Source organism: Melospiza georgiana, chromosome 6 (genome assembly GCF_028018845.1).
Source record: "Melospiza georgiana isolate bMelGeo1 chromosome 6, bMelGeo1.pri, whole genome shotgun sequence".
NCBI classification, from domain to species: Eukaryota; Metazoa; Chordata; class Aves; order Passeriformes; family Passerellidae; genus Melospiza; species Melospiza georgiana.
The window spans coordinates 37203419-37226102 of NC_080435.1; the positions used below are offsets into that span (position 1 = coordinate 37203419).

General features: G+C 34.5%; 1 protein-coding gene across 4 annotated transcripts in view; it reads right to left on the bottom strand.

Annotated features, from left to right (window-relative positions):
* Window positions 1–22684, bottom strand: part of STRN3 (striatin 3) — a 60170-nt gene that overhangs the window by 8755 nt on the left and 28731 nt on the right. For 2 of the 4 annotated variants that reach the window (XM_058027344.1, XM_058027343.1), the window contains exons 8-13: window positions 17473–17583; window positions 11104–11244; window positions 6086–6219; window positions 634–809; window positions 459–506; window positions 232–353 (exon numbers count right to left, since the gene is read on the bottom strand). In XM_058027344.1, the coding sequence (XP_057883327.1) occupies window positions 232–353; window positions 459–506; window positions 634–809; window positions 6086–6219; window positions 11104–11244; window positions 17473–17583 (732 nt within the window). The remainder of the gene's footprint in view (window positions 1–231; window positions 354–458; window positions 507–633; window positions 810–6085; window positions 6220–11103; window positions 11245–17472; window positions 17584–22684) is intronic. The other 2 variants (XM_058027345.1, XM_058027346.1) reach the window with 2 other exon arrangements.

The window sequence follows — 22684 nt, forward strand, 5'->3', positions numbered from 1 at the left end:
ATCTTAAGAATTGTTAAGTCTCCCTATTACTGTTCTACACAAAGTACATCATCAGTGCAAGCAGGAATAAATAACTAATGTTTGCCACACATAAGTACTTGAAAACATACAGCATAGTTGAGAAATGGCAGTAATATTTCACAAAAGCTCCAGAATGCAGATTAACATCAAGTAGAAAAATAATGTTGAAGACAATGGTCAGAAGTTGTTTATCTTTTAAAAGGAACTTACCATAGGTATCATATGGATCCACACTAGGGCTAGGCATGTTCCACCACTGGATGGTTGCATCAATACCACCACTGAAACACTGTTCTCCATTGGAACTAATTGCCAATGACAATACTGGTCCACTATTGAGAGACAGAAAAAAGCTGATTGGTAACTGCCTACAGGATACAATACATCGTTATGAATGACAATTTATTTATTAGCCATGAATAATATCAAACACTCACATGTGGGCCCTAAATGTGTAGATGGGTTCTACATCTAAAGAGGCACTCCTGAAAGAAAAAGAAGAGTTATTATGCCACGTGAAATCTCTACTGAAAAACTTGAAACTATAAGAGCTTAATCCATTTCAAAGGCATTTAAAACACAACTGATGTTTTATAAAACCCATATACTTGCTTTTTGGCAGGAACCGTTTTCTGCAAATTCCAGAGTTTTAGAGTATGGTCCTCAGAGGCTGTAACCAGCACAGGCTCTACAGGATGAAAAGCTAATGCCCGCACTCCATCAAAATGACTGCGTAGCGTATACTTAGGGTTCCATGTCTTTCGGAAGGCATCTTTATTAGCTGGCAACTTGAAAGAGAAAGGAAAGAAGTCATTTTATCTTGGATTTTAAAATATGGATTTTATATATATCCCCTCGTATTTCTGGAAAACCTCCTATGCTTGATTCAGTTAATATATATTCAACCTTAAGTTTGTATTTATCTATTGATTTATCTATATCCATCTACAACCTTATCTGGCCAGCTAGACAGTCTGCAAATTTTTCTGTTGCAACAGTTTCCTTTGACACAGGCTGGAATGATATATAATATTAAACACACAGAAAAGAAGACTTGATTTTCAGAACAGGTTTTAATCCTTTTGTGCAATGACACTAACTCCTCTTCCTTGCAGAAAGAGAAATGTTTCATTGTGTATTATATTGTCTGCACCCAAGGAAGAGATTACAGCTGTCAAAAGCTCATTTATCACTTAAACACAATAAAAATGAACTTGAGGTGCTTGGTGAGCGATCTCCCTTTGATGAGTAACTTGACTAAGGTTGACAAGAAACATACATAGTTCTTGAATACTTCTACAGGTGAAGTCAAGTACACAGTAATCAAAATTTCAATAGACATTTGTCATGATTTTAAACATAACATTACACAAATATTTTTTAAGTCTTTAATGAGTTTCAAATGTATCTGTGAGACAATAACTTAGCTGCTTTGTGAAACAATATATGCAAACTCCGTATTTATACACTGCGAACATCCAATTCATACTTTAACTTGCAGACTGTTAGGCTAAAATACAATAATTACAGCTGCTTCATACTCATTATAGGTAACCAAGAAGAGTTACAAGAAAAATACAAGCCCTTCTAGCGATTCCAAGAGACTAATTTACAGCTTTGAATACAATTTATATTTATGCAGCAAGCAGACTACATCCCATCCTAAGCCTCCATCATAAAGAAACAACTTATCCAGGTATTTCTCTTTTCCCCTAAAGGTAGTTTAGAAAACTGACTTGAATTAGATGAACAAAAATAAGCAAACTAAGAATAAATGGAACCCAATTGTATCCTCTGTCTTACACAAAAGGAAGCTAATTGTATCCTTCATCTTACACACTATCTATTTCAGCGTGTAATTGTAAAGTATGTTTCTTGACTGTAGGCCAGAATAGCTTGACATCTCAAACTAATTTCAGCAACACTAATAAGAAATTAAAATCTCCCATAGCTAATCAAATCTTACTACCTTTTATCTGTCAGGACTGAAAATATTCAGATAATAGTGTAGCATATACTGTAGTAACTATTTTTGGACCAAGTCTATAATCTGGATTGAATTATCACTACTCACTCAAACCAAATTCAAATCCAATCAACAAAACAAAGAGGTCTAGACAATAAAATTTAGTGTTCTGAGCTACAGAAGTGCAGACATTTGCTTTTCCATTATATTACTGTAAATTTCTGTCTTAAGTGCAAACTTTACCTAATTCCAATCAAGTCACAGAAACTTGTTATACCAGACATGTAACGTGAATTTTTAGGGTTTTTTAAATGCCAACCAAGAAATACATATAATAACAAAGCATTTTGCTTGCAATCTTCCTACTTCAGAGTACACTGAATACTGACTGCAATATTTTTACTGAGATTTAAGTTATTTAGCCCTACACTGCATATTATATGCAAGCTTCATAAAAAGAATAACCTTTCATTTTAGGAAACAGAACAGAGTGGAATTCTGGAGTTCTGCAATAAACATAATTTGGACCAAACCACTGATTTATTTCCCTCCCCAAATGGACAAGACAAGGGGAGAAAAGAAAAAAAAAAGGTATCTCCCTAAAAAATAGAGTCCCTTGATATTTTAAATCGTCATTACATAACATATTCACCCACTTAGCTAACTTATGCTCCCTCATGTATTAGCAGTGATCTGGGGCTTACAGAAATGAGAGCCAAAAACTTGAAATAGCAATCCTTCATTTTAGCACATGAAATATCCCAGATTATGCAGGTGACTAGCAATTTTTTTGGGTGCAATGTGCAGCCACACAACAATATCCACCACAGTTGTGATGAAAAGTCATTCGAGAAAATCAGAACTGGATACAGTGATCCTTATTTTTCAAAATATGAAAAGAGTTGATTCTATTTTTTAAAAATTTTTTCTTAAAAGGATTGTTGCAAGGGTAATTTTGTTTTCAGCAGTACAGAGAAATCTGCTAAAATGCAAGGTATATAATTTACACAAGTTATGAAAAGTAAGGTACACTTCCTATTTTAAGCATAGCTTTGAAGTTTTAATTTTTTTAAAATGGACTGGAACATCATGGTTGTTTTAGAAGACACCACATACACTTTATTAGAAATTTAGCTATACATAAACCAATTTTTTAAAATTCTTTTCCCTATTCATGTTTCTAATGGATCTTGATATCCTTACTGCAAGAGTAAGAGAACAACTGATAAATCTTCAAAGAGGTCCTTGCAATCTCTAAGAAAAAAAGTTAACCAGTAATGTATTTCCAAAGAAACAAGCAAAAAACCCAATCCCACCTCAGAAAAACACCGTCAAGGATTTGGAAAAGGGATTTGATGATTACAAAGGATAAATGTGAGATTTATTTCACAAAACAGGCCAGAGGAATAATGGAAAAGTGGTGAAATGGGACAGTATATAGTAATGTGCAAAAGTGTGACATCCTCAAAGCTTCTCAAAACATAAGGTGCGGATGGAAACACTGCCCACTGAGTCTGGATGCTCTAAGTGTGTATTTATACATACACACAGAGTCTAGATAATCAAAGTCATACAGCACAGACTACTTCACTAGCTGCTCCTCCCTTTTTCTGTGGACTGTAGCGGGTTTTACTAAAGACCAAGAAGGATCAAACAACCCATTCATTCTGCCTTGTAAAGCACAGGCAAACTGGACTGAAACTACACCTGAACTAAACCAACACAAATAAACAACTCCCTCCCACCAAAAAAAGGCATCAGGGAATGAAGATCTTCCTTGCCCCTGCAGTCAAGAGAATCCTAACAAATTGTAAAGAGACATGCATTTCCCTATGTCGAACAAGTACTCCTCAACAGCAAACAAAAATTTCATAGAACAATAATTAGTAGCTGCAGTGTCTTTTTGTGTTTTAATGTTACTTTTTCTTGATAATTTTGTAACTTATTGGAGATTTCCAAGTTTACATGATCTGATAAAGAAACTTGTCCATTTTTCAGTCAGTTGTACTGCAGAAAAACCCCATTCTCTGGTGCTATGGAATCAAAAAATATACAAATGGAGGCATCTGATTTGGCAACATTATTCCCTCAGCATGCAAACAACTACATGCACTGAGGTCAATTTAAGTAACTAAATGATAAAAAAGACATGAATTGAGCTGACTACTGTTTACCAGATGACTAGTCTTGGAGACGACCTGTGAATTTAATCAAACATACAGAAATCTTTTGAGTTGTAGTTGAAATTCTTAAGATTTATACTTAACCCCTATCCTGTATTCATATCCTCTCCTTTTCAAAATACAACACTCCTCAAGGAGTGACACATGAAAGCTAATGGAAGCCTGTTGTGGCTTTATTTAATAATGCACTCTAATAGCTCACAAAAGCTATCTGAAGAGCATGCACCTATTGGGAGCAAATGCTTTAAGTGTTCTGGTTTGAGGTTTTTACATTGTTCCTGTTTTACTTACACAGTAACTTAGTGTCACACCTCCTTGTCTGGAGATATACTGGAAAAGGAAGTGACTTTACCTAAGATTACATTGGACTACAATGCCCTACAAGTACTGCATTACAGGTACAAGGTAAGAGATGGTCTTACTGTGCTGCAAATCCATAGCTATGAAGGAACAACTTCAGCAATTAAAAACTATCATGGAATTTTTAACCTAAAGAAACATTGTGATGAAAAACTAACAGCATTTGAATTTCAGTCTATTCAAAGTCGTGACAGGTCAGTGTCATCTTAAATATTAAAAAAATTGTTGCCATCTGTGTTATTTTATACTTTGTTTTTTCTGACACGTGAAGTCAGAAGCCACTGTGCATTTTTCAGCTATGGTTTAAAAGGAAGAAAATATCCTGTGAGTATGGGAAGAGAGGACTGGACAAGAAGCAGGGAAACCAAGAGACAATCATGGTCAATCACAACTCATTTTCAGTGAATGGCCTAGTAAGAAAAACTCTACTTCTATCTTTTGTCTCCTGTATACACCAGATATTAGAGCACAAAATAGGTGAAAATAAAGAGCCTTGGGGGTTTAAGTGTTTCAGTGAAAAAAATTTTGAAAATTTAACTACATTGAAAAGTAAGATCAACTTCATCTACAGGATGATTAACACCTTCCAACCTTCAACAAATGTGTGCTTTTGCTGCAAATTTCTTATTAGCTCAGGCAGCACTTCATATTTGTGTATTTATCAGCTATTCTCTCCTTTAAGTTCCCCAAGAGCAAAGGCAACCTCTATTCTGTCTCACTCTCCACACCACAAAGACAGGTTTGTTTGTCAGGTTTGTCAGAATTAGCAGAGTCTCATGTAACAGTTCTGTTAGTTGGTATATTAATTGCAATGCTTTCTGACCTTAGTCCTGGCTTGCCACTGAATATCCCTCCATCTCAGAATAAGCAAAATGGCTACACACTGTTTTATAAAGAATTTGTAGTTCACAAAAGACAGCAATACAAAGCTGCAATCTGCAGTCAAGCCAATACAAGATTTTTTAAATACAATACTTCATGCAAAACTTACCTGAACACTTCCCTAACCAGCCATCCTATGTTACAGGCCAAGGAAAAATTTGTTTAACACTATTGGTAGATGCTTAATGGATATGGTCAAAGGAATGTCAGAACACTCTGGATTACAACAGAAATACCCCCTAATAGCTTACATCTGAAATATACTACTATATATATATAGTCTATGCTGTTAACACTACTTACCCATCAGAAGAACAGCAAATAAATGAGTTAATATCAACATTTGTGTTTTATGCCATGCCTACTCAACACTCCATTTCAATGTACAACTGTAATTTTGGTCATGTTAAGACATTAATATGTATTTTAGGTCATAACACATTCCCCCTCCAGTGACAAAATCTGAATTAAATTATTAATGTAGAAAAAAACCCAAGTCATCTCACTTAATTCTGGTAACCCAAATTACTTAGCTCATTTGCAAAGTGCTCTTCCGTTCCAAGTAACAGCTTTTACTAAAGAAGTGCATCAGTAATGTTCAGGATTGAGGAGAAGGGACCCAACTACTATTGGTTAAACTGTATAAAGAATTTTAAAATAAAATTGCACTTACATCATAACTATAGTCTGCATCATTTGTTACTGTCAAGTCTGCAAGGTCTCCAAGGCCCAGTACACTTAACAACACATCATCAGAACCCATAATAAATGACTTGCCTCCTCCAGGTGGAAACGTTATTGGCTCAGCTACAAAGAACAAAACAGTTTCTTTAAGTCTCAACAGAGTAATTCAAACCGATGAAAAGCTGCATTATTCATCACTTAACAGCAAAGCAGAGTTTAAACTGAACTTGTATGTACTACATACAGCCCCAACTAAAAAAAACAAAAACCAAGAGCATGAGGACACACACACATGTGCAAACACACACACATTATATACACAACTCTTGTACCATGCTTCATCATTTGATTACAACTTACTTTACAGAGTTGTTGATACTGACAAGTGACTTGACTGACATTACTTTACACTGCAATACCAAATGTACATCCCAGGTTTCCAAATTCTCAGCTGAGTTTTTCATTCAATACACTATGCTTCCTGCCTTCTATCCACTTGCAAATATGTCTTTGTGTTTTATAGTAGTTAAATATTTCTACTTGTACACTAAATATTTTTAATCACTCAAGCAAAAGACTCCTGCAAAACATCTCTTCCACTTTGAGTTTTCTCAGGCAACTGAAAAAATGAAAGCATCCATTATTTATTCATTTCCTCTCTTAGTTTCTCAGCATGATTTTGGATTCTAATTTTAAAGAACACTCAACTGATACTCATGTTGTCTAGCTGTGCCTACTTCAATTAAAATTTAACATTTCTGTTAATTATCATTTAGAATGAATAAAAGTTATATATAACCATTCACCATGAATTTGCATCTGAATAATAAAGTTTAAAATATTCACCCATATTTTTTACCCTCTTCAATGATTTTGTAAATCTCCGCTGACCCACAAATACCAATTTTAAAATAAGGAACAGGAATGAAGTCTTAAACTTTGTAATGCTTCAGCACATTTTAGAAGCTACTTTTACTTTTCAGTTTTCTTTTCCACTTAGAAATAGCAACACTTCTTAAGTAGAGTATGTGAAATTAAGGTCTGTGTGAACTTCAGCTAAGTATAAGCATCTGCAAAATATGTTAAATTATATGTGACATCTTGAAAACTTAAACTTGCTTGACTTTTGAATGTCACTGATCTGGCAGAGGGAATTATGGCCTCACTTTAATGCAACTCCTTATTTCTTATCCTCCTAGAAAACCGTTTAATCTTAGTGAAAACAGTTTCCAGTTTCCTGGGATTTTGTCTTCTAGAAGCAGTTCCAAACAAGAGGACTAATAATTAACACATTCCTGTTTAGAACACACATGTCCATTATTCCATATGGCCACTCTCTGAATGGTAACCTAGGTCTGATCCACTCCCATGGAACGAAAATGACTGACCCCAGGTGTAGAGTTACAGATGTCTGGCACCACTGCTAGGGCTAGGCAAACAGGAGCCAGTCCAGCTAGATCAAAAGACATCACTTCCCAAGAATAAAACAGGTGTTAATGCTTCAGAACTATTGTACTATTAAGAAATGTAGCTTCATTAGCATAGTCAATACAACTATTTCTGAGAATCCAAGAACATAACCTAAGAATACAGACTGCTGTTCCTACAATTGCATAAAAAGAGCAAACAATATTTTAACTACGCACAATCACCTCTTGTAAAAACATTCACAGTCCATACAAGTTTGACTCATAAGAATGCTACATTACATTAACAGCCCAAAATGGCTTCCCTGGGCCTTATATGAATAAGCTTTTTATTTCCATCAGTAATTTACTAAAACTCTACATCTGAAGATCTACTACAAACCACTTGTATTACAAAAAAGATATATTCCTACAAAAGACCTATTTACTTTCCCGTTACTCCTATTTGATCTTTAGGACAGGCCCATGAAGTTTAGGTAAGCCCTGTAACCTGTCATACTAATTTTCTGTGAAACTAACATCTCCTAACCTTAACAGATCAACCTCCCTATGCTTTATAATAAAAAAAAAAGGACTACCACATCAAGAACCTATACCACAAATTTGTCAAGTTTTGTTTGCATGAGTGACTATTTCTTTACTTAAAGCTTCAAAATTCATGCTACTCAAAATTCAGAAGACTAATTCAGAATAGTAAAGCTGCCAGTATGTATGTACATGTGTCCTATAATTTATTTGTGAATTTTATATCTTAAAGTGAGGCATATTTGAGAAGTTTAAAAAACGGCTGCAAACTGCTTTTGCAAAAAAAGAAATGGCAGAATAGTAACACAATGAAAAATGCATGATGTTACAGCTACTAAAAATAAAGACCCACATCGTCAGATACCAAAACAATGCATCAATAGGTACATGCAAATGATAGTTCAATAAATGATGTTTTAATGCTTTTAATCTAGAAAAAAAATAAAAATATTTTTCTAACACACAGTACAATATTATTCTCATAGTATAATATAAATGCTTAACTGAGTTTGCAATCAATAAATCTAAAGTTAAAATGTGATAGTACAAGTTCGTTTGTAGGTGAAACTAGGTGAAATAAATATTGAAATATAAAATTGTATAATTAAATATTTGCTTAGCCAATCTTAACGAGCACTTCTTCAAGTTCTTCACATCATACACAATTAAGTCAAAATCAAGCAGTGATTGTACGAACTGCTTTAATCTCTGATCACATATGTAAACTCATATAGCTGATGTTGTCTACTGTACAACAGGGACATCTTGTTTGCCACAAAGCTAATATGTGGTACATCAAAAGCAGCTGTTCATACCCAAGTAATTAGCTGTTACTGCTTTTTTTCTGTCAATCTGTAGATTGACACCTCTGCAATCTATAGATATTAAAACTGAAAAACAATCAGTGAAGAAAGCAATTTTCTCTACACTGGATGGAAAATCATGTTGATACCATTTCTGAAATAACAGAATATGTTGAAATGGAAACTCCAATTTCTCATGGCCAAAATTATCAAGTGTGATTATGGCATAACATTATAATTAACCAGGCAGTTCAGAGTGAAAAATAAACAAACAAATGAAAAACAAACAACAATGAAAAACCCAAACCCAAACTCTCACACCTTTAGAGGTATGAAAGAGATATTCCAAGCCATTTAGAGCTAGTTCCTCTCTGAACCCCCTTCAAGAAAAAATTATCAACCACTATGTCAGAACTGTAATATTCAAAGTATGGCATAAAACTTCCATACTGTCAAAAGACAACTATAGCTTGACAAAATTCCTCAGCATAGGCTAGTGTATCCTAGGAAGAAAGCCTGAAGTTATCTGCAAAATCTTAGCTTTTAGAACACAGCTGAATAAATAATTGAGTAAAATCTGTATTTTATGATAATGAAGTATTTGGCCTTGTAATACATCTAGAAGGAATTCAAATAAACACTGCCTGTTTATTTGCAGTTTTGCACCATATGGTACAGAAGCCACATAGCATTCAGGATAGAAATAGCAGAACTTACACTCGAATATTCAAGTTTAAAAACTACGCAGTAACCAAAATGAGCAAATAAGATGACAGAGATATTAATATTATTACACTTAATAAATAAAGAGCAAACTACACTGACAAGTTAAAAAGACAGTGACACATTAAACAGCATGAAAATATAAACATGAAAGCAGTTTATTTGAACAGTGTGAACAATCTTTACTTGAAGGCTAACACAATGTTTGTGCTACAAGAACCAGGAAATAAAAGTCAGCCCCTATCAAATTCAAATCTAGCATCTATTTCTTCAAAAATACATACTGGTTTTGTCCAGTATAATTTTAGATGTAAGGCCTCTACCTAAGACAGCAACCCTGTCCATAACAAGGTTTGTGTCTGTGTTTCTTTGCACATGTATGGCCTAAATACCTAAACATGGCTGAAAGGCAACCTAAAGTATGTAAACACTGAATCTGAAAACAACCTAAATATACGTCTACAAGTTTTAGCAAGTGGATTTTCATCTGTACATTTTTTCAATTGCACTCCACAGGTAAATTTGACACTGCTTCATCTTGAATATGGAAATAAAAACAAAGATGAAAAGGAAGGCAGTAAATAAGCTGACTGTTGTAAAATGAGAGTCTTGGAGAACAACAAAAAAACCTCCTTGAAGTGTGGTTTGGGGTTGTTTTCTGCTTGCCTGTTGACAGGTATTTGTGAGGCCAAGGATGAAAAAGAACAGGAGAACCAATTGATTCCTTGAATCAGCAGTAATGCAATTTCTATTTCTGCCGTAGCTGACACCATGCCAGGGCATATGGGTCAAAGATCATCCTAAAAGAGCCAAATCTGAATACACCTGAGTATTCTGAATTAATATGCTCTAAGCAGAGGAAAATTTACATAATGGTATTCTAATTTCAAAGCTAATACAGGAAAATCATTCCTTTAAAACAAAAAATTTAAAAGCTAAATACAAGATTTTCAACTTTATATATAATAGCTTGCCACTAATTTTCATTGCTGCCACTAAATTTCATTTCAAAGAAAATCCTGAAACTGAAATAAATACTCTGTAAAGAAAGAAATAGTGTATTTGTAAACTTGTGTACATAGATCAAGGGAATTTTATAAAAGAGAACATTAAATTTGAGGAAAAGAGACTAATTAGTCCCGTAACTTAAATCACCACTTTTCATTTCAAAATCCAAACTGTGCATCAAATGTTTATACTCACCTTTTTTCCCCTCAATAAATAACCTATTTGTGAAAGGTTTTGCTAATGGGAGCGTGTCTCCAAACAGGGATTTAATAGTGAATATTGTCAGAACACACTGCTGTACATGAAGTTATCTAAAAAAACTTATTAAACAATGCTGAGTTATAAAAAGCCACAAAAACTACAGCCATATTCTCATAAAACCATTTGGGAAGAACTGCAAGTAAAATAATAATGTGGCAATCTGCAACTGCATTCAGCTTTACAGAGGGGATAATAAATGACAGCATGTGCTTTCTAAAAGAAATCTCCTGAAATATAGTAAGTAGCTGAATTTTTTGTACCTTCCTCTGCTCTTGCACCTTCATGATCAGTCATTCTAGAAGAGGGTGACCTAGATTGATTAATGATTCCTGAAGGGATGTGGGGTATCTCATCATCGCCCAGATCAGCTATCATGTCGTGAAGTTTTGTCCTGTTGACTCCTGTAAATTAATGTCAGCAGCAAAAATTCATTTGATTGCTACCGCTTGACTTGACTGAAGTCTAAAAATCCATTAAATAAGAATAATTACTGATGGGACCTCCTTAAAATAAATAGTGCTTTGCTTTTGTTTAGTAAGAGTTTGGAAATCAAAAGCAGGAGTTAATACACCAAATCTGAAAACTACATGCAAACAATTGAAATTCACTAAATCAAAGAATAACTCCTTTGTGTTCCGTAGAGCTATTCTACAATTTCCTGTAGGAGAGAGAAAAAAAATCATCTTACAGCCCTACTGGAAAGTCAAGCCAAATACTAAAAGAACATTCACTATTAAACAAAAAAATGTATGATTTAAACATTTTCTAATAATATTACACAACTTTAGCTATACTAAACAATTTAACATTAAAAAACAGAGTGCTAATTAAAAATAAGCTTAAAAATGAGAGCAAAAGTACAGACAACTCATAATGGGGGTGCAACGAACAATTAACTTTCCCTGCTTTGAATGGTATTTAAATTGTATGAAATGTTTGTTGAACACAGCAGAAGAATGCTTCCACCACTGTATGAAACTGCAGATGTATATTATATCAAAATTATTATAAAAGCAACTTCTAGAAACAAAGCATTCTGAATTATATGTACATTTAATTAATATGTAGACATTAGCAAACAAAAAGTATAATTTAGAATATCTTTAAATTACTAAATCCACTCCTGCTTTCACCTTTATAGCTTCCACATCAAAAAGTCAAGCTTCAATTATAAAGTGTATTTCAGTGAGAGAACCTCTTTTCTTAAAGAAAACAATCCATAATGATGAAAGACATAACCAAATTTAAACCAATAAAACAGCCCTTCCTGGGACTGCAAGCAGAGATATTGTAGGCCATTTAGTAAAGGAAGCATTAGTGAACAAGTTCTTATATTGAAGCGACATGTCTCACATTTATTAAAGAGGAAACTGAAACTAAACCAAAGCCTTTATTGCCAAAAAAGTTAAATGCAAATACTATGATTACAGATGACTTCACAAACTCAGAACTGTTATTTAAACAGTTAAACACTAAAATGTACTCTTTCACAAAGTATCTGATCATTTCAGATGTTACTGGTTTAAATCAATGTGTTCAAAAATAAGTGTCCATGAATAACAGAATTCTCTAAAGATAATGGGAGAATTCCCTGCAGAGAGGGAAGACAACAAAAAGTATTTATTGAAGAGTTACAGGAAGTATACCTCACAAACCCCTAAAAGGATGCTGTATGACTATTCTCATTAATATTTGCAATACATTCTAATTTTGCCAAGTAATAAAACTCACTATATTTATGGTTTTTCTGCTTTGGGTAATTTTTTCTTTCCTTCACAGAACACTTAGTATTCTAGTTAAATATACAAAGACTGCTACCCAGAAGCAATCTGAGAATAAAACTGGCTTCAAAAAGCTTTCCTCATAAAACAGATGACTTGAGCAGTTAAGTTTCATTTCATTCTCCTGTAGAAGAATGTCTAGAAACCTGTGATCCCAGCTGATGAAGTGAATGTAAGATAATAATGAGAATGAAACACTCTTTTTTTTAACAGGCTCTATGCTGAAAGGATTTCATTTCTGAAGTATAGTACTCAATACTGCAGCCAGCAGGTGAGATCTCACATGAGAAAAGTCACTCTTAGAATGGACAGATCTCTACACCACACAGACTACAAAGCTTGCCTTCATCTTTATTACAGTCAGCCATCAGCCAGGCACCTACAGTGACAGAGTAGATATATTCTTGAAGATATTACAGAGCAATCAATAAAATGACAGGATAAAAGTCATGACTGGGACACTAAACTGTTTACTTTCATGAACCCTTTGCTTTCCAGAAGAAAAAGCGTGTCTTCTCCATGTTGCTATGCATGAATGGTTCTACGCATTGAGGCAAAATGCCACAAATCAACGCTTCCTCTATCTGAACTGAAAGCATCTTCTCCAGGTGCTTTCATGCCAAACATATGAGCATGACAAGTTTGTCTCGAGGCATACTCAGAAGAAACTAAAAGTAGCCCCTCTGCTCTGCTATCTTTAAGCAGCCATTCATTTAGTTTGTCACTAATTGGGGGGCTGATATCCTTGCCTTTTAGTGTTTTTCAGTATGTTTGGGCACTTCTTGACCTTCAGGCATAACCTCAGAAGAGTCCTCAAACATCATACAATACAGAGAGAAGTTTACAAAGGAGCAGCTGCTGCTCTGAATAACTTCTGTGCATTTCATGCTGAAACATGTGTCAGCATTCCAGACTGTGCCGCCACTACAGAAGACTGCTTACATGTAAGTGCAAGTGTATCTTCATGTTCAAGTATAGTAAATGTTACAAGGAGATTTTTAAAGAAAAGAATGTGTCACCTCCGCATAAGAAACTATGGTCATGGAACAAAACGGGATGATCCTTTTACCCTCAAAAAAAGCCAAGGACAAAAAAAAAACTTGACCTGGTATGAACAGAAGCAAAAGTTAACAGTACCATCTGAGTGTACTGTTCTTCAGAGATCAAAAGTGAAAAAGATAAGTGAATATTCAGTGATGAAAAGTTTTAGTCTGAGAAGCCTTAAGCAGAGCTTTATTAGGTGGAAGATGTATTAGTCAAGTCTGAATATAACACAGAGATTCTTACATGTCAAGAAGAGGTGATGATAATGAAGATGGTGAAATTCAGATCTCTTTGCAGTCCTATCAACTATTATATGATTTCCAGAAATCAAGGGTAGGAAAGTGAACAGTACGGATACTGTTTTTTAAGTACAGAACAATTAAACTGAAGAAAAAGAGCAGGAAAGTTTTTTAAAAAACACAAAAAAGCTAAAGAAAAACAGTAAAAGTATCTTCATTTCTACAGTGATATATACATATGTGCACAAGCTGTGAAAACTTTCAAACTGAGAACACATTATGCTGACCTCACAGAATGAAATGAGATATGCAACACCTCCACTATCATACCCTCCAAAGGCAACAGGCTATATCTGAAAAATAGCCATCCCCTGACTTACCTGCCAAAATTGATCTTATCAAATTTGGGCAAGAAAGAGGCCTTAAATTCAGCATATTACTGAAAAGGAAGTAGACATCTGCTTTTGTAGACATCAAACCTAACTCTTTACCTATGTATCACAGTAAATCCTGGATCGGTGTGGTTTGTTTCTCTGCTTATGGGGTTTTTTAACACAAGAAATCTTCAATAAACAGATTTTGCGTTATTTTACAGCTTGCATTGTGAAGGAAATTAAAGTTGTGAGGTGGTGGATTTTTGTTTTGGTAGGTATTTTTAAAGATCCTTTTATAAAGAGGTAGTAGCTCCACATAACATGGTGACTACCTGGACAGACACCCTCTTTTTCCCCAGCAAACAAGATTACTCAATGAAAATGTATGTGCTAACAGAAGATGACCTTAATTAAGATGTTCCACCCAAAAGAAAACATGAGGATACAGACTAGTATTTCTTGATACAGAGAAGTATCAAAATATAGAATCAGATATACTTCTGTTCACTTATTTATGTGTACATGTGGAATGAAAGTTTCCATACCTGAGACCAGGGCTGTCTCTGCCCCATTATGTTACAGTGTAAATACAGATTGTGGCAGTTACAGATGCATATCCAAAAAAAGAACCCATCAGAATGTCTGTCTTATTATGCTGTCTTCAAAGTATTGCAAAAGATGACATTTAATGCACATTTGTTTGACATTTATGATGATATATATTACCATGCAGATAAGCTCTGATGGGACTCAAAACTGATAGAAGTCAAAACAATGAAGGGCAAAGGAAGAGATATGTATTCAGGATGAAGTCCCCAAATGACCAGATATGAGCAGCAGGAATTAAAAAGCCCTTCAACATTATTTCCAGTTTCAGAATGATAAGAAGCTGAGGGAAAAAGTCTCAAAATCGTATTTAAATCAATCTGCCCAACCTTGAATGAATACTTTTATTCTGTGTACGGAGTTCACTCATCCAATTAGCTCAGTGATGTAGATGCTAATTTTCAACCAGAAACTATCATGAATGTGACAAGCCAAGAATCTCACAAACCACCTTTGAAGACTATATGTGTTCAAGGTTTCCCAAAGGAGAATTCAAACTTAAAATGCTAAACAATGACTTACGTCATTTCTCAGCACTGTCACACAGTTGTCTCCTAAATACTGTCTTCTGTGAACCAAAGATTTCAAAATTCCTTTAGATGAAGAAAATTTTGTTACTTTGCAGCTACTATGGTTCAAAATGTCTAAAATGTAAAGAATCTAGTAAGAAAATGTCAAATAAAAGAAGTTTATTTTGGTATTAAAAATAAATTTCTAATGCTACCATATATTTTATGCAAATTTGATGTCAACTGCCGATTTACATGTTACATGCTGATACAGATTAGCATGCAGATGACTACTGTAGGCTCTCATTAAAGCAAAGACTAAAAATCTTTGCTTTGTCAAAACTTTTATGTTTATGTGTGAGTACAAGTCATGCAAAAATGCTGAAAAAACAACTAACATGCACTAACTGACCAGTAACCCTTAGGTGTTACAAAGTAAATTGAAATCTTAATAATTACAGAAGTCGTCAGTGTTGTATTTTAATTATCATGTAATTTAGTTAGTGTATACCCATACAATACAAACTAGTAAAAACTTTTTACTAGTTATCTCCAGAAATTGTTAAAAAATACTTCCAAAATAAAAGCACAGCAACCATGGGAGCTCCTGTAAAGTGACATGGGATCCCATCCAAAGGGTCCTGGACAAGCTCCAGGAGGGGGTCCATGGGAATCTCCTGGTTTTTAACAAGACCAGGTGCTGGTGCTGCTCCTGGGTTGGGGCACGCCCCAGTCTCAGCACAGGCTGGGGATGAGCAGCCCCAGGGCAGCCCTGCCCAGAGGGACTTGGGGGTGCTGCTGGCTGAGAGGCTGCACATGAGGCACCATGGGCACTGCCAGCCCAGAGAGCCAAACGTGTCCTGGGCTGCAGCCAGAGCAGCGTGGGCAGCAGGGCCAGGGAGGGGATTCTGCCCCTCTGCTCTGCTCTGCTGAGAGCCACTGCAGGGCTGCACCAGCTCTGGGCGCCAGCACAGCAGGGACAGGGAGCTGCTGCAGTGACTCCAGATGTATGGAATGGATTTAAACTAAAAGTGTAGGTTTAGATTGGATATTAGGTAGGAATTCTATACTTTAAGAGTAGTGAGGCAGTGGAATAGGAGTCCAGAGCAGTTATGGGTGCTCCATCCCTGAAGTGTTCAAGGACAGGTTGGATGGCCCTCTGAGCAACCTGGTTTGGTGGTTATCCTCACCCATGGCAGTGGGGTTGGAACTAGATGATCTTTAATATCCCTCCCAAACCAAACCAATCTATGATGACAGATTTAATACCACTTTATGCACTAAGAACTTCATAGTTACAGTTGATAACATAAATTTCCAAAAGCATTTTTATCAGATAGTTCAACCCTGAAGTTTGGTTTAAACTACATAGCTAAAATAGGTCAACTGGTCAGAAAATTGACCAGAATAGAGAGACATCAAATAAGATGTTGGCAAGTGCACAGAAAAGTGAAGGGCATTATAAAATAAAGATTATCTCCTAAATAAAGCCACCAAAAAGTTTGTATTTACATTACAAACATTTCCTAATTCTCCATGCCTGGGGCTGTAAAAATAATTACAAGACCATAAATAGCAACTGGTTTTAATATGAACTTGATTCAAGTTCATATAACAAAAAAGAAAAAAAAAACCCAAAAACTAAATAAAAAACCCCAAACCACTACCCCAGAAAAAGCCCAACAATCACCAGTCCCACCACAGTATCACAGTATTATACTTTAAGGAGCAGATGAAGTCAAAAACTTGCAGAAAACTTCTTAGAGTAGCAATGTTCTCAAAATGCAAGTTGTTAATTATTTTTACACTAACATTTCTATGCATAGTTTTCTTCACCTCTTTAACCTTGAATTTTTGCCTTTTCAACATTTCTCATTTATGAAATGCCTGTCAAAAGTTTTGATATATTCACATTCAGCAGGTAGAAAGTTAAAGTTGGTTGCCCCCATTACAGAAAATGATGCTTAACAAAAAAAAAAAAACCACAAAACAACAAACAGAACTCATGAGAAAAAATGTCTTCTATATAAATAGGCAAAAAAGTGTTGCATTACAAGATTCAGAATCTGCACTTACTCTTTACCCCTTTCTTCCCCTTTCGTTCCTTCTTGTACTGTTCCTTCAGTTTACTTATTAGTCCCTGGTCTACATCCCAAACCTCAGCAGTTGGGGACAGGTCATCTTTGTCTACATGCAGCATATTATTAAAAGAAAAAAAATCAGCAATTGACAATGCAAGCTCTTGGTGATTTACTGTCATAGCTGTATAAGAGCATTAATAAGAGTTATTAATAAATCTTTATTTTAAAGGTGCAGTCTCCATTTTAAGTTTATAAAAGACCAAGTTTCATTTAATACAGTTTTCCAAGGCACTGTATATTATCAGTTACATATTTAAAAATTGTACGTTAATTTGTTACTAAGGAACAAACAAATTAAACTTCATAAGTAACTGTTTGTGTTAGATACTTCGAAATACACAAAAAAATCATTGGTATTTAGAAACAATTACTGCATCTTTAGAAAGACAGTGTTAAGAAATTATTCAGCCAGTGTTGAATAAGCAAATAAAAGTATTCATGCTATATCTCTTATGAAAATGCAAGCTGAGTAAGTCAGTGCCAGTTTATTCATGAAGACCACCATGCATCCTTTCGCATTCATTCCACATGCACAAGAAAGAAACCTTGCTCCTACATATAACCAGAGAAACAAGTCTATAAATACAGTTTTTCACACAAAGATGAAGAAGAGTAATTTGTACAGGTGGACATCCCACTGCATTCCAGAAATTAAATCATAATTAGGAGAAATACAACATTCCACAGTAGTTTCAGAAGACATATATTTTTCTTTTTGACAAATATTTCAGAGTTAATTATTCTTTATGAAAAGTCAGTTCTCTACTTTTCTAAATTATCCATCTCAGTAATTTCTGGAAACTTAGAATTACTAAAAAGATAAACCTGTTTCTATGACAAGGCAAATATAACATTTGCAGAAGCACTTTTGCTAGTAGACAATCAGGCAGCAAACAAACTTGGTTTGTGTGCCAGTTTAACTTTATACTCACAAACCCTTTAGGCATGAAATCACACGACTTAGTTCCTCAGTTCTTCCAATCATATTTACAATATGATTGTACCAATTTTTGAAGTTATAACCATTATAATCATGAAAGTACACAAGAGGAGTCATACACAGCAGAAATGAAGTAGCATGCATTTAAAATAAAAAAACCAGGAGTTATTCTAAGCACATGTTTCATGACAAAACATGACAATGAATGAGCAGACAGATACCCTAGGATACTGATGCATCTGTCATCATTCAATGACAATCTTGATCAAAGGGGTGGAATACAGAGATGGCAAGGGCAGTGAAACATGAAACAGGAGCATAATGGCAGAGTCCCCTGAGCTGCCCTGGCGATGAGAAGGGAACAATGACATCCTACACCAAACTACAGCTACATCTACCAAACTGCAAACACAAAGACCTCAGTCTTTCTGATCACTGGGCCTAAGCACTGACAGAGAGGAAGAGTGATTACTCAGGAAACACAAGAAGCACAGAAAGGTAAGTCAGAGAACATGCCCAGTCAAAGAGGAAAAAAACTGAAACCGCTAAAAACTCAATTAAAAGAAAATTCCATTAAAATCTAGTTAAAACTAATCAATAAAATTCCAAAGCACCATTAGTAAAATGAAAATAATCAGCTGGGTTGCAGCATTGCAGAGAAGGATTAGGGAAATAAACAGAACCAGAAGATGATCACATCTAACATCAATGTAGTGCTATTCTAAAAACATGCCATTTTGGTACATTTTAGAAGGTGCAGTGCATTAAACTGGGACAGTGCAGGTAATGACAAAATTAAAGTAACATGTTCAGTCTGTGTTCTACACTGGAAGTTTAGAAAATGTCTGTAGAGTGCAAAACAAATAGGGCACTGAATATAAAGACAAAGAATTTGAAGGAACTGGGCTCATTCAGTCAACAGAAGAAGCACAAGCCTGCAGACATAAATATTCAAAACCAACACTGTTGGCTGCAAAAATGTAGGCTGCACTTAGAAAACTAGATAAAACACAAACTCGGATTAACTGGGTAGCTGTGAAATGAATTTCAAACAAGATTTTTAGGAAAACCCAGCAGTGTTTCTCTCCAGCATGCCTAGATATATTAGGCTATTTCAGAACAGAGCCATGTACCTAGAAGACCTCTGCCATTGCCCCCAAGAGTTGCCTTCCCTGCACTAAAGTGATACAGGACAGCACAGAGGACCCTGGATGTCCACTGATCTATATAATTGAGTAGAGAAAGGCTGGCTTTAAATTTTCTATTTTTCAGAAGTTTTTTGAAGATGGCCCAAGAGACTGAATTTCAGTGACACACTGCCAGCCAGAATTCTGGGCAGAGTCATTCTCTGACTTATGGTCCATCTGTAAAGAGAACTTTTGTGTTTCATGGGGAAGAGAAATCCAGCGATGAACATGTGAAACCATAAGAAGAATAAAGAGACTTCGTAATAAGTGACATCTGCAATGTGTAGCACAATATATAACAATATGTATAAATTGCTGTCTGCTTAAGCAAACTGCAGTTATAAATGCTTTTTTTTCTTCATACTAAAATCACAAGGATTTTTTTTTCATTTAAAACTGTACATATTTTTTAAGTTTGTCACATCACTTTGGCTCTTCATTTAACACTGCTTGAACTTCCTCATCTTTCACTATTTTGAAGAAAAGCTGTTCCTAAGTAAACCATGCTCCATGACAGAACACTTTAAATCACAATGTTTGGAATTAATTTAACACTCAAAGTACGTTAAGGCACTTACATAAAATTTAATGTATTCATAAAAAGTTGTAATACAGCAGAAAATAAAAGCAATCCAGACTTCCAAACACTCTGACAGGTTTGAAGAAGTCATCAACAGCAAAAATGTAACTATCAAATTTGGTGCTGAAATATTTTAGGATATTGAAAGTTGGACCTTCAGATAATACTCTCCAATTAAGTAATGTAAATATTACTAAAGCAAAACTAGGCAATATATTTAGAGCCTAAACATCAGATGCTTTCCAGATACAAAACAAAACTAATTAGAGAAGTAAGTATTAACTTTTTTTTCAGAATGCTTAAATGTTTGCAAAGGTAAGAAGAGACAGAAGGAGGTTAATGACAGGAAAACAAAAACAGGAAGAAAAAACTATGAAAACAGAACAGAGCAACTCCTACATTATGAAGAAAAATATGGATTTAAACTGAAATATTTAAGTTCATGACTGATGCAATTGTTTAGGAAGTAACAGTACATATTCATTTAAATTAAGTTTCCCCTCAACATAACTAACTAACTGGATGGACCTGATATTTGAAGTAACAGTTTCATAGAGTTTAAAATAACTAAAATAAATTGGTTTAGGTACTGTATTATTTCATTTTAGAAAGCATTTAAGTGGGACAATATTTAAAATGCTATTTGTGATCGTTAACAGAGAAGTCTTGTCATATTTACACTGATCGTTAAAAAGTAACACAATCCCAAGATCTGACAGACTGTATCCTTAAATGCCCATTTAAGGAAAGAACACCTGTACTAAAATCAATGACATACTGTGAAAAAAATATTACTATTACATTTGTAGGCATGTCTTTGACTGATTTAAATATTAAGTTACAAAATATAAAAAAACTAATGAAAATTGTCTTCATACAACAAAACTGAGAACATACTTTGAAAGATGAAACTAAGTTTATGTTTTATTTCCTCCTTCCCACTTTCTTGTCTCAGATATAAGTTTTTTGGTAGCAATGGGATTGCTGCAGTTAAATCAGCTGTCACAAGTGTGTACAAACTCCTAAACTGCTCCGCCTTACTGTGCTATGGCTTCATTGAAAATGTAATAAACATTCAAACAGCTGTATGAAAAGCATGGTGGGTCAATTTTAAAACAGACCTTAAAACTGGGTAACTACCTGAGAAAATGCCAGACATGGAACACACTGGAAAGTAATCCTTGGAAACAGTGACTGGGAATTTCAATGGACAAGCTAGTTCAAACAGTAGGTTTCACAGTCTGGATAAATCTTTGACTGCATGAATTACAGTATCAAACTATCTTGCCTTTTATATACAATAGTAAGACTGATACTAGAACCACAACTTTCTACATCACTATATATCTGAAGCATGTTGCAAGCAAAGTGAAAAACTCTTGCTTCACGTGCTATGAGATATCTTTTACCAAGAGATCTGCCTGTATGCCTAAATGAAAAGATCATCAAGAAACTGTTTAAATAACATCAACTTCAAAAGGGAACAACAGCAAGCAACTAAAATGATACTAAAAATAGACAGTTATTACCAAAACTAAAGGTAACAGCCTGCTCAGCTTCATCTTCCAACTAGAAATAAGACTGAGTTTTAAAAATAAAGGTGACTAATCCTTTGATACTAGTTTTTAGGAAAGAATGCTTTCAAATCCTTGTTACCTTCAAAATCAAGACTGTATTATTTTCCTGGAAGATGGGCCATTACTTAATTTTTGTAAATCCTTATTATTTTTTTTGCTCATTGGGATGTTTATTGAAGTATGAGTTCATTGTCACATAAAATGCTCAAACAACACAATCTAATGGCAGTTTGGGGCTTTTTTCACTCATAGGCAATTTACCATTTAAAGGCAGATATCCATTACTTGGATCACTGTTCTTTTTCCTATACAAATTTTCTCCTTTCAAGCTCCTCTTTTGAAGCATGTAGGTTGCAGAAATTACTGACTTAACATATTTTGTTTCCCACCAAGTTATTAATAAAAAGTTGGGCTATTAGAAAAGGTTTTGGTTTTTTTTTTTTTTTAATTTTACTAATACAAGCCATATTAGCAATAACATCTAAAAATCTCAGTTAGAAAAATAAAAGAATAGTCCATTTTTAAGTACACCCAAGAAATTAATTTAACTTAGGTACAGAAGTTTGAAGGTCCTGATAAGAAATAAATACAAAAAAAGAAAACAAAACTGTATTTGAAAGCAAATTTAATCCAGGTATAAAAACATTCAGAATCCTAGCTTTTCTTACCTAACAAAGAAAATATTCTCCTCTTAGTTTTGAAATCAGAAACAAAACCTGAAAGAAATGTGACTACAATTGTACTTGTACCTACAACAACATATATATGAAAGTTTCACCTACAATATATCATTTTCTAATCATCAATGTTTTATCATCACATTCATCCACACATCCACACCATTTAGTAAGTATTACAAAACT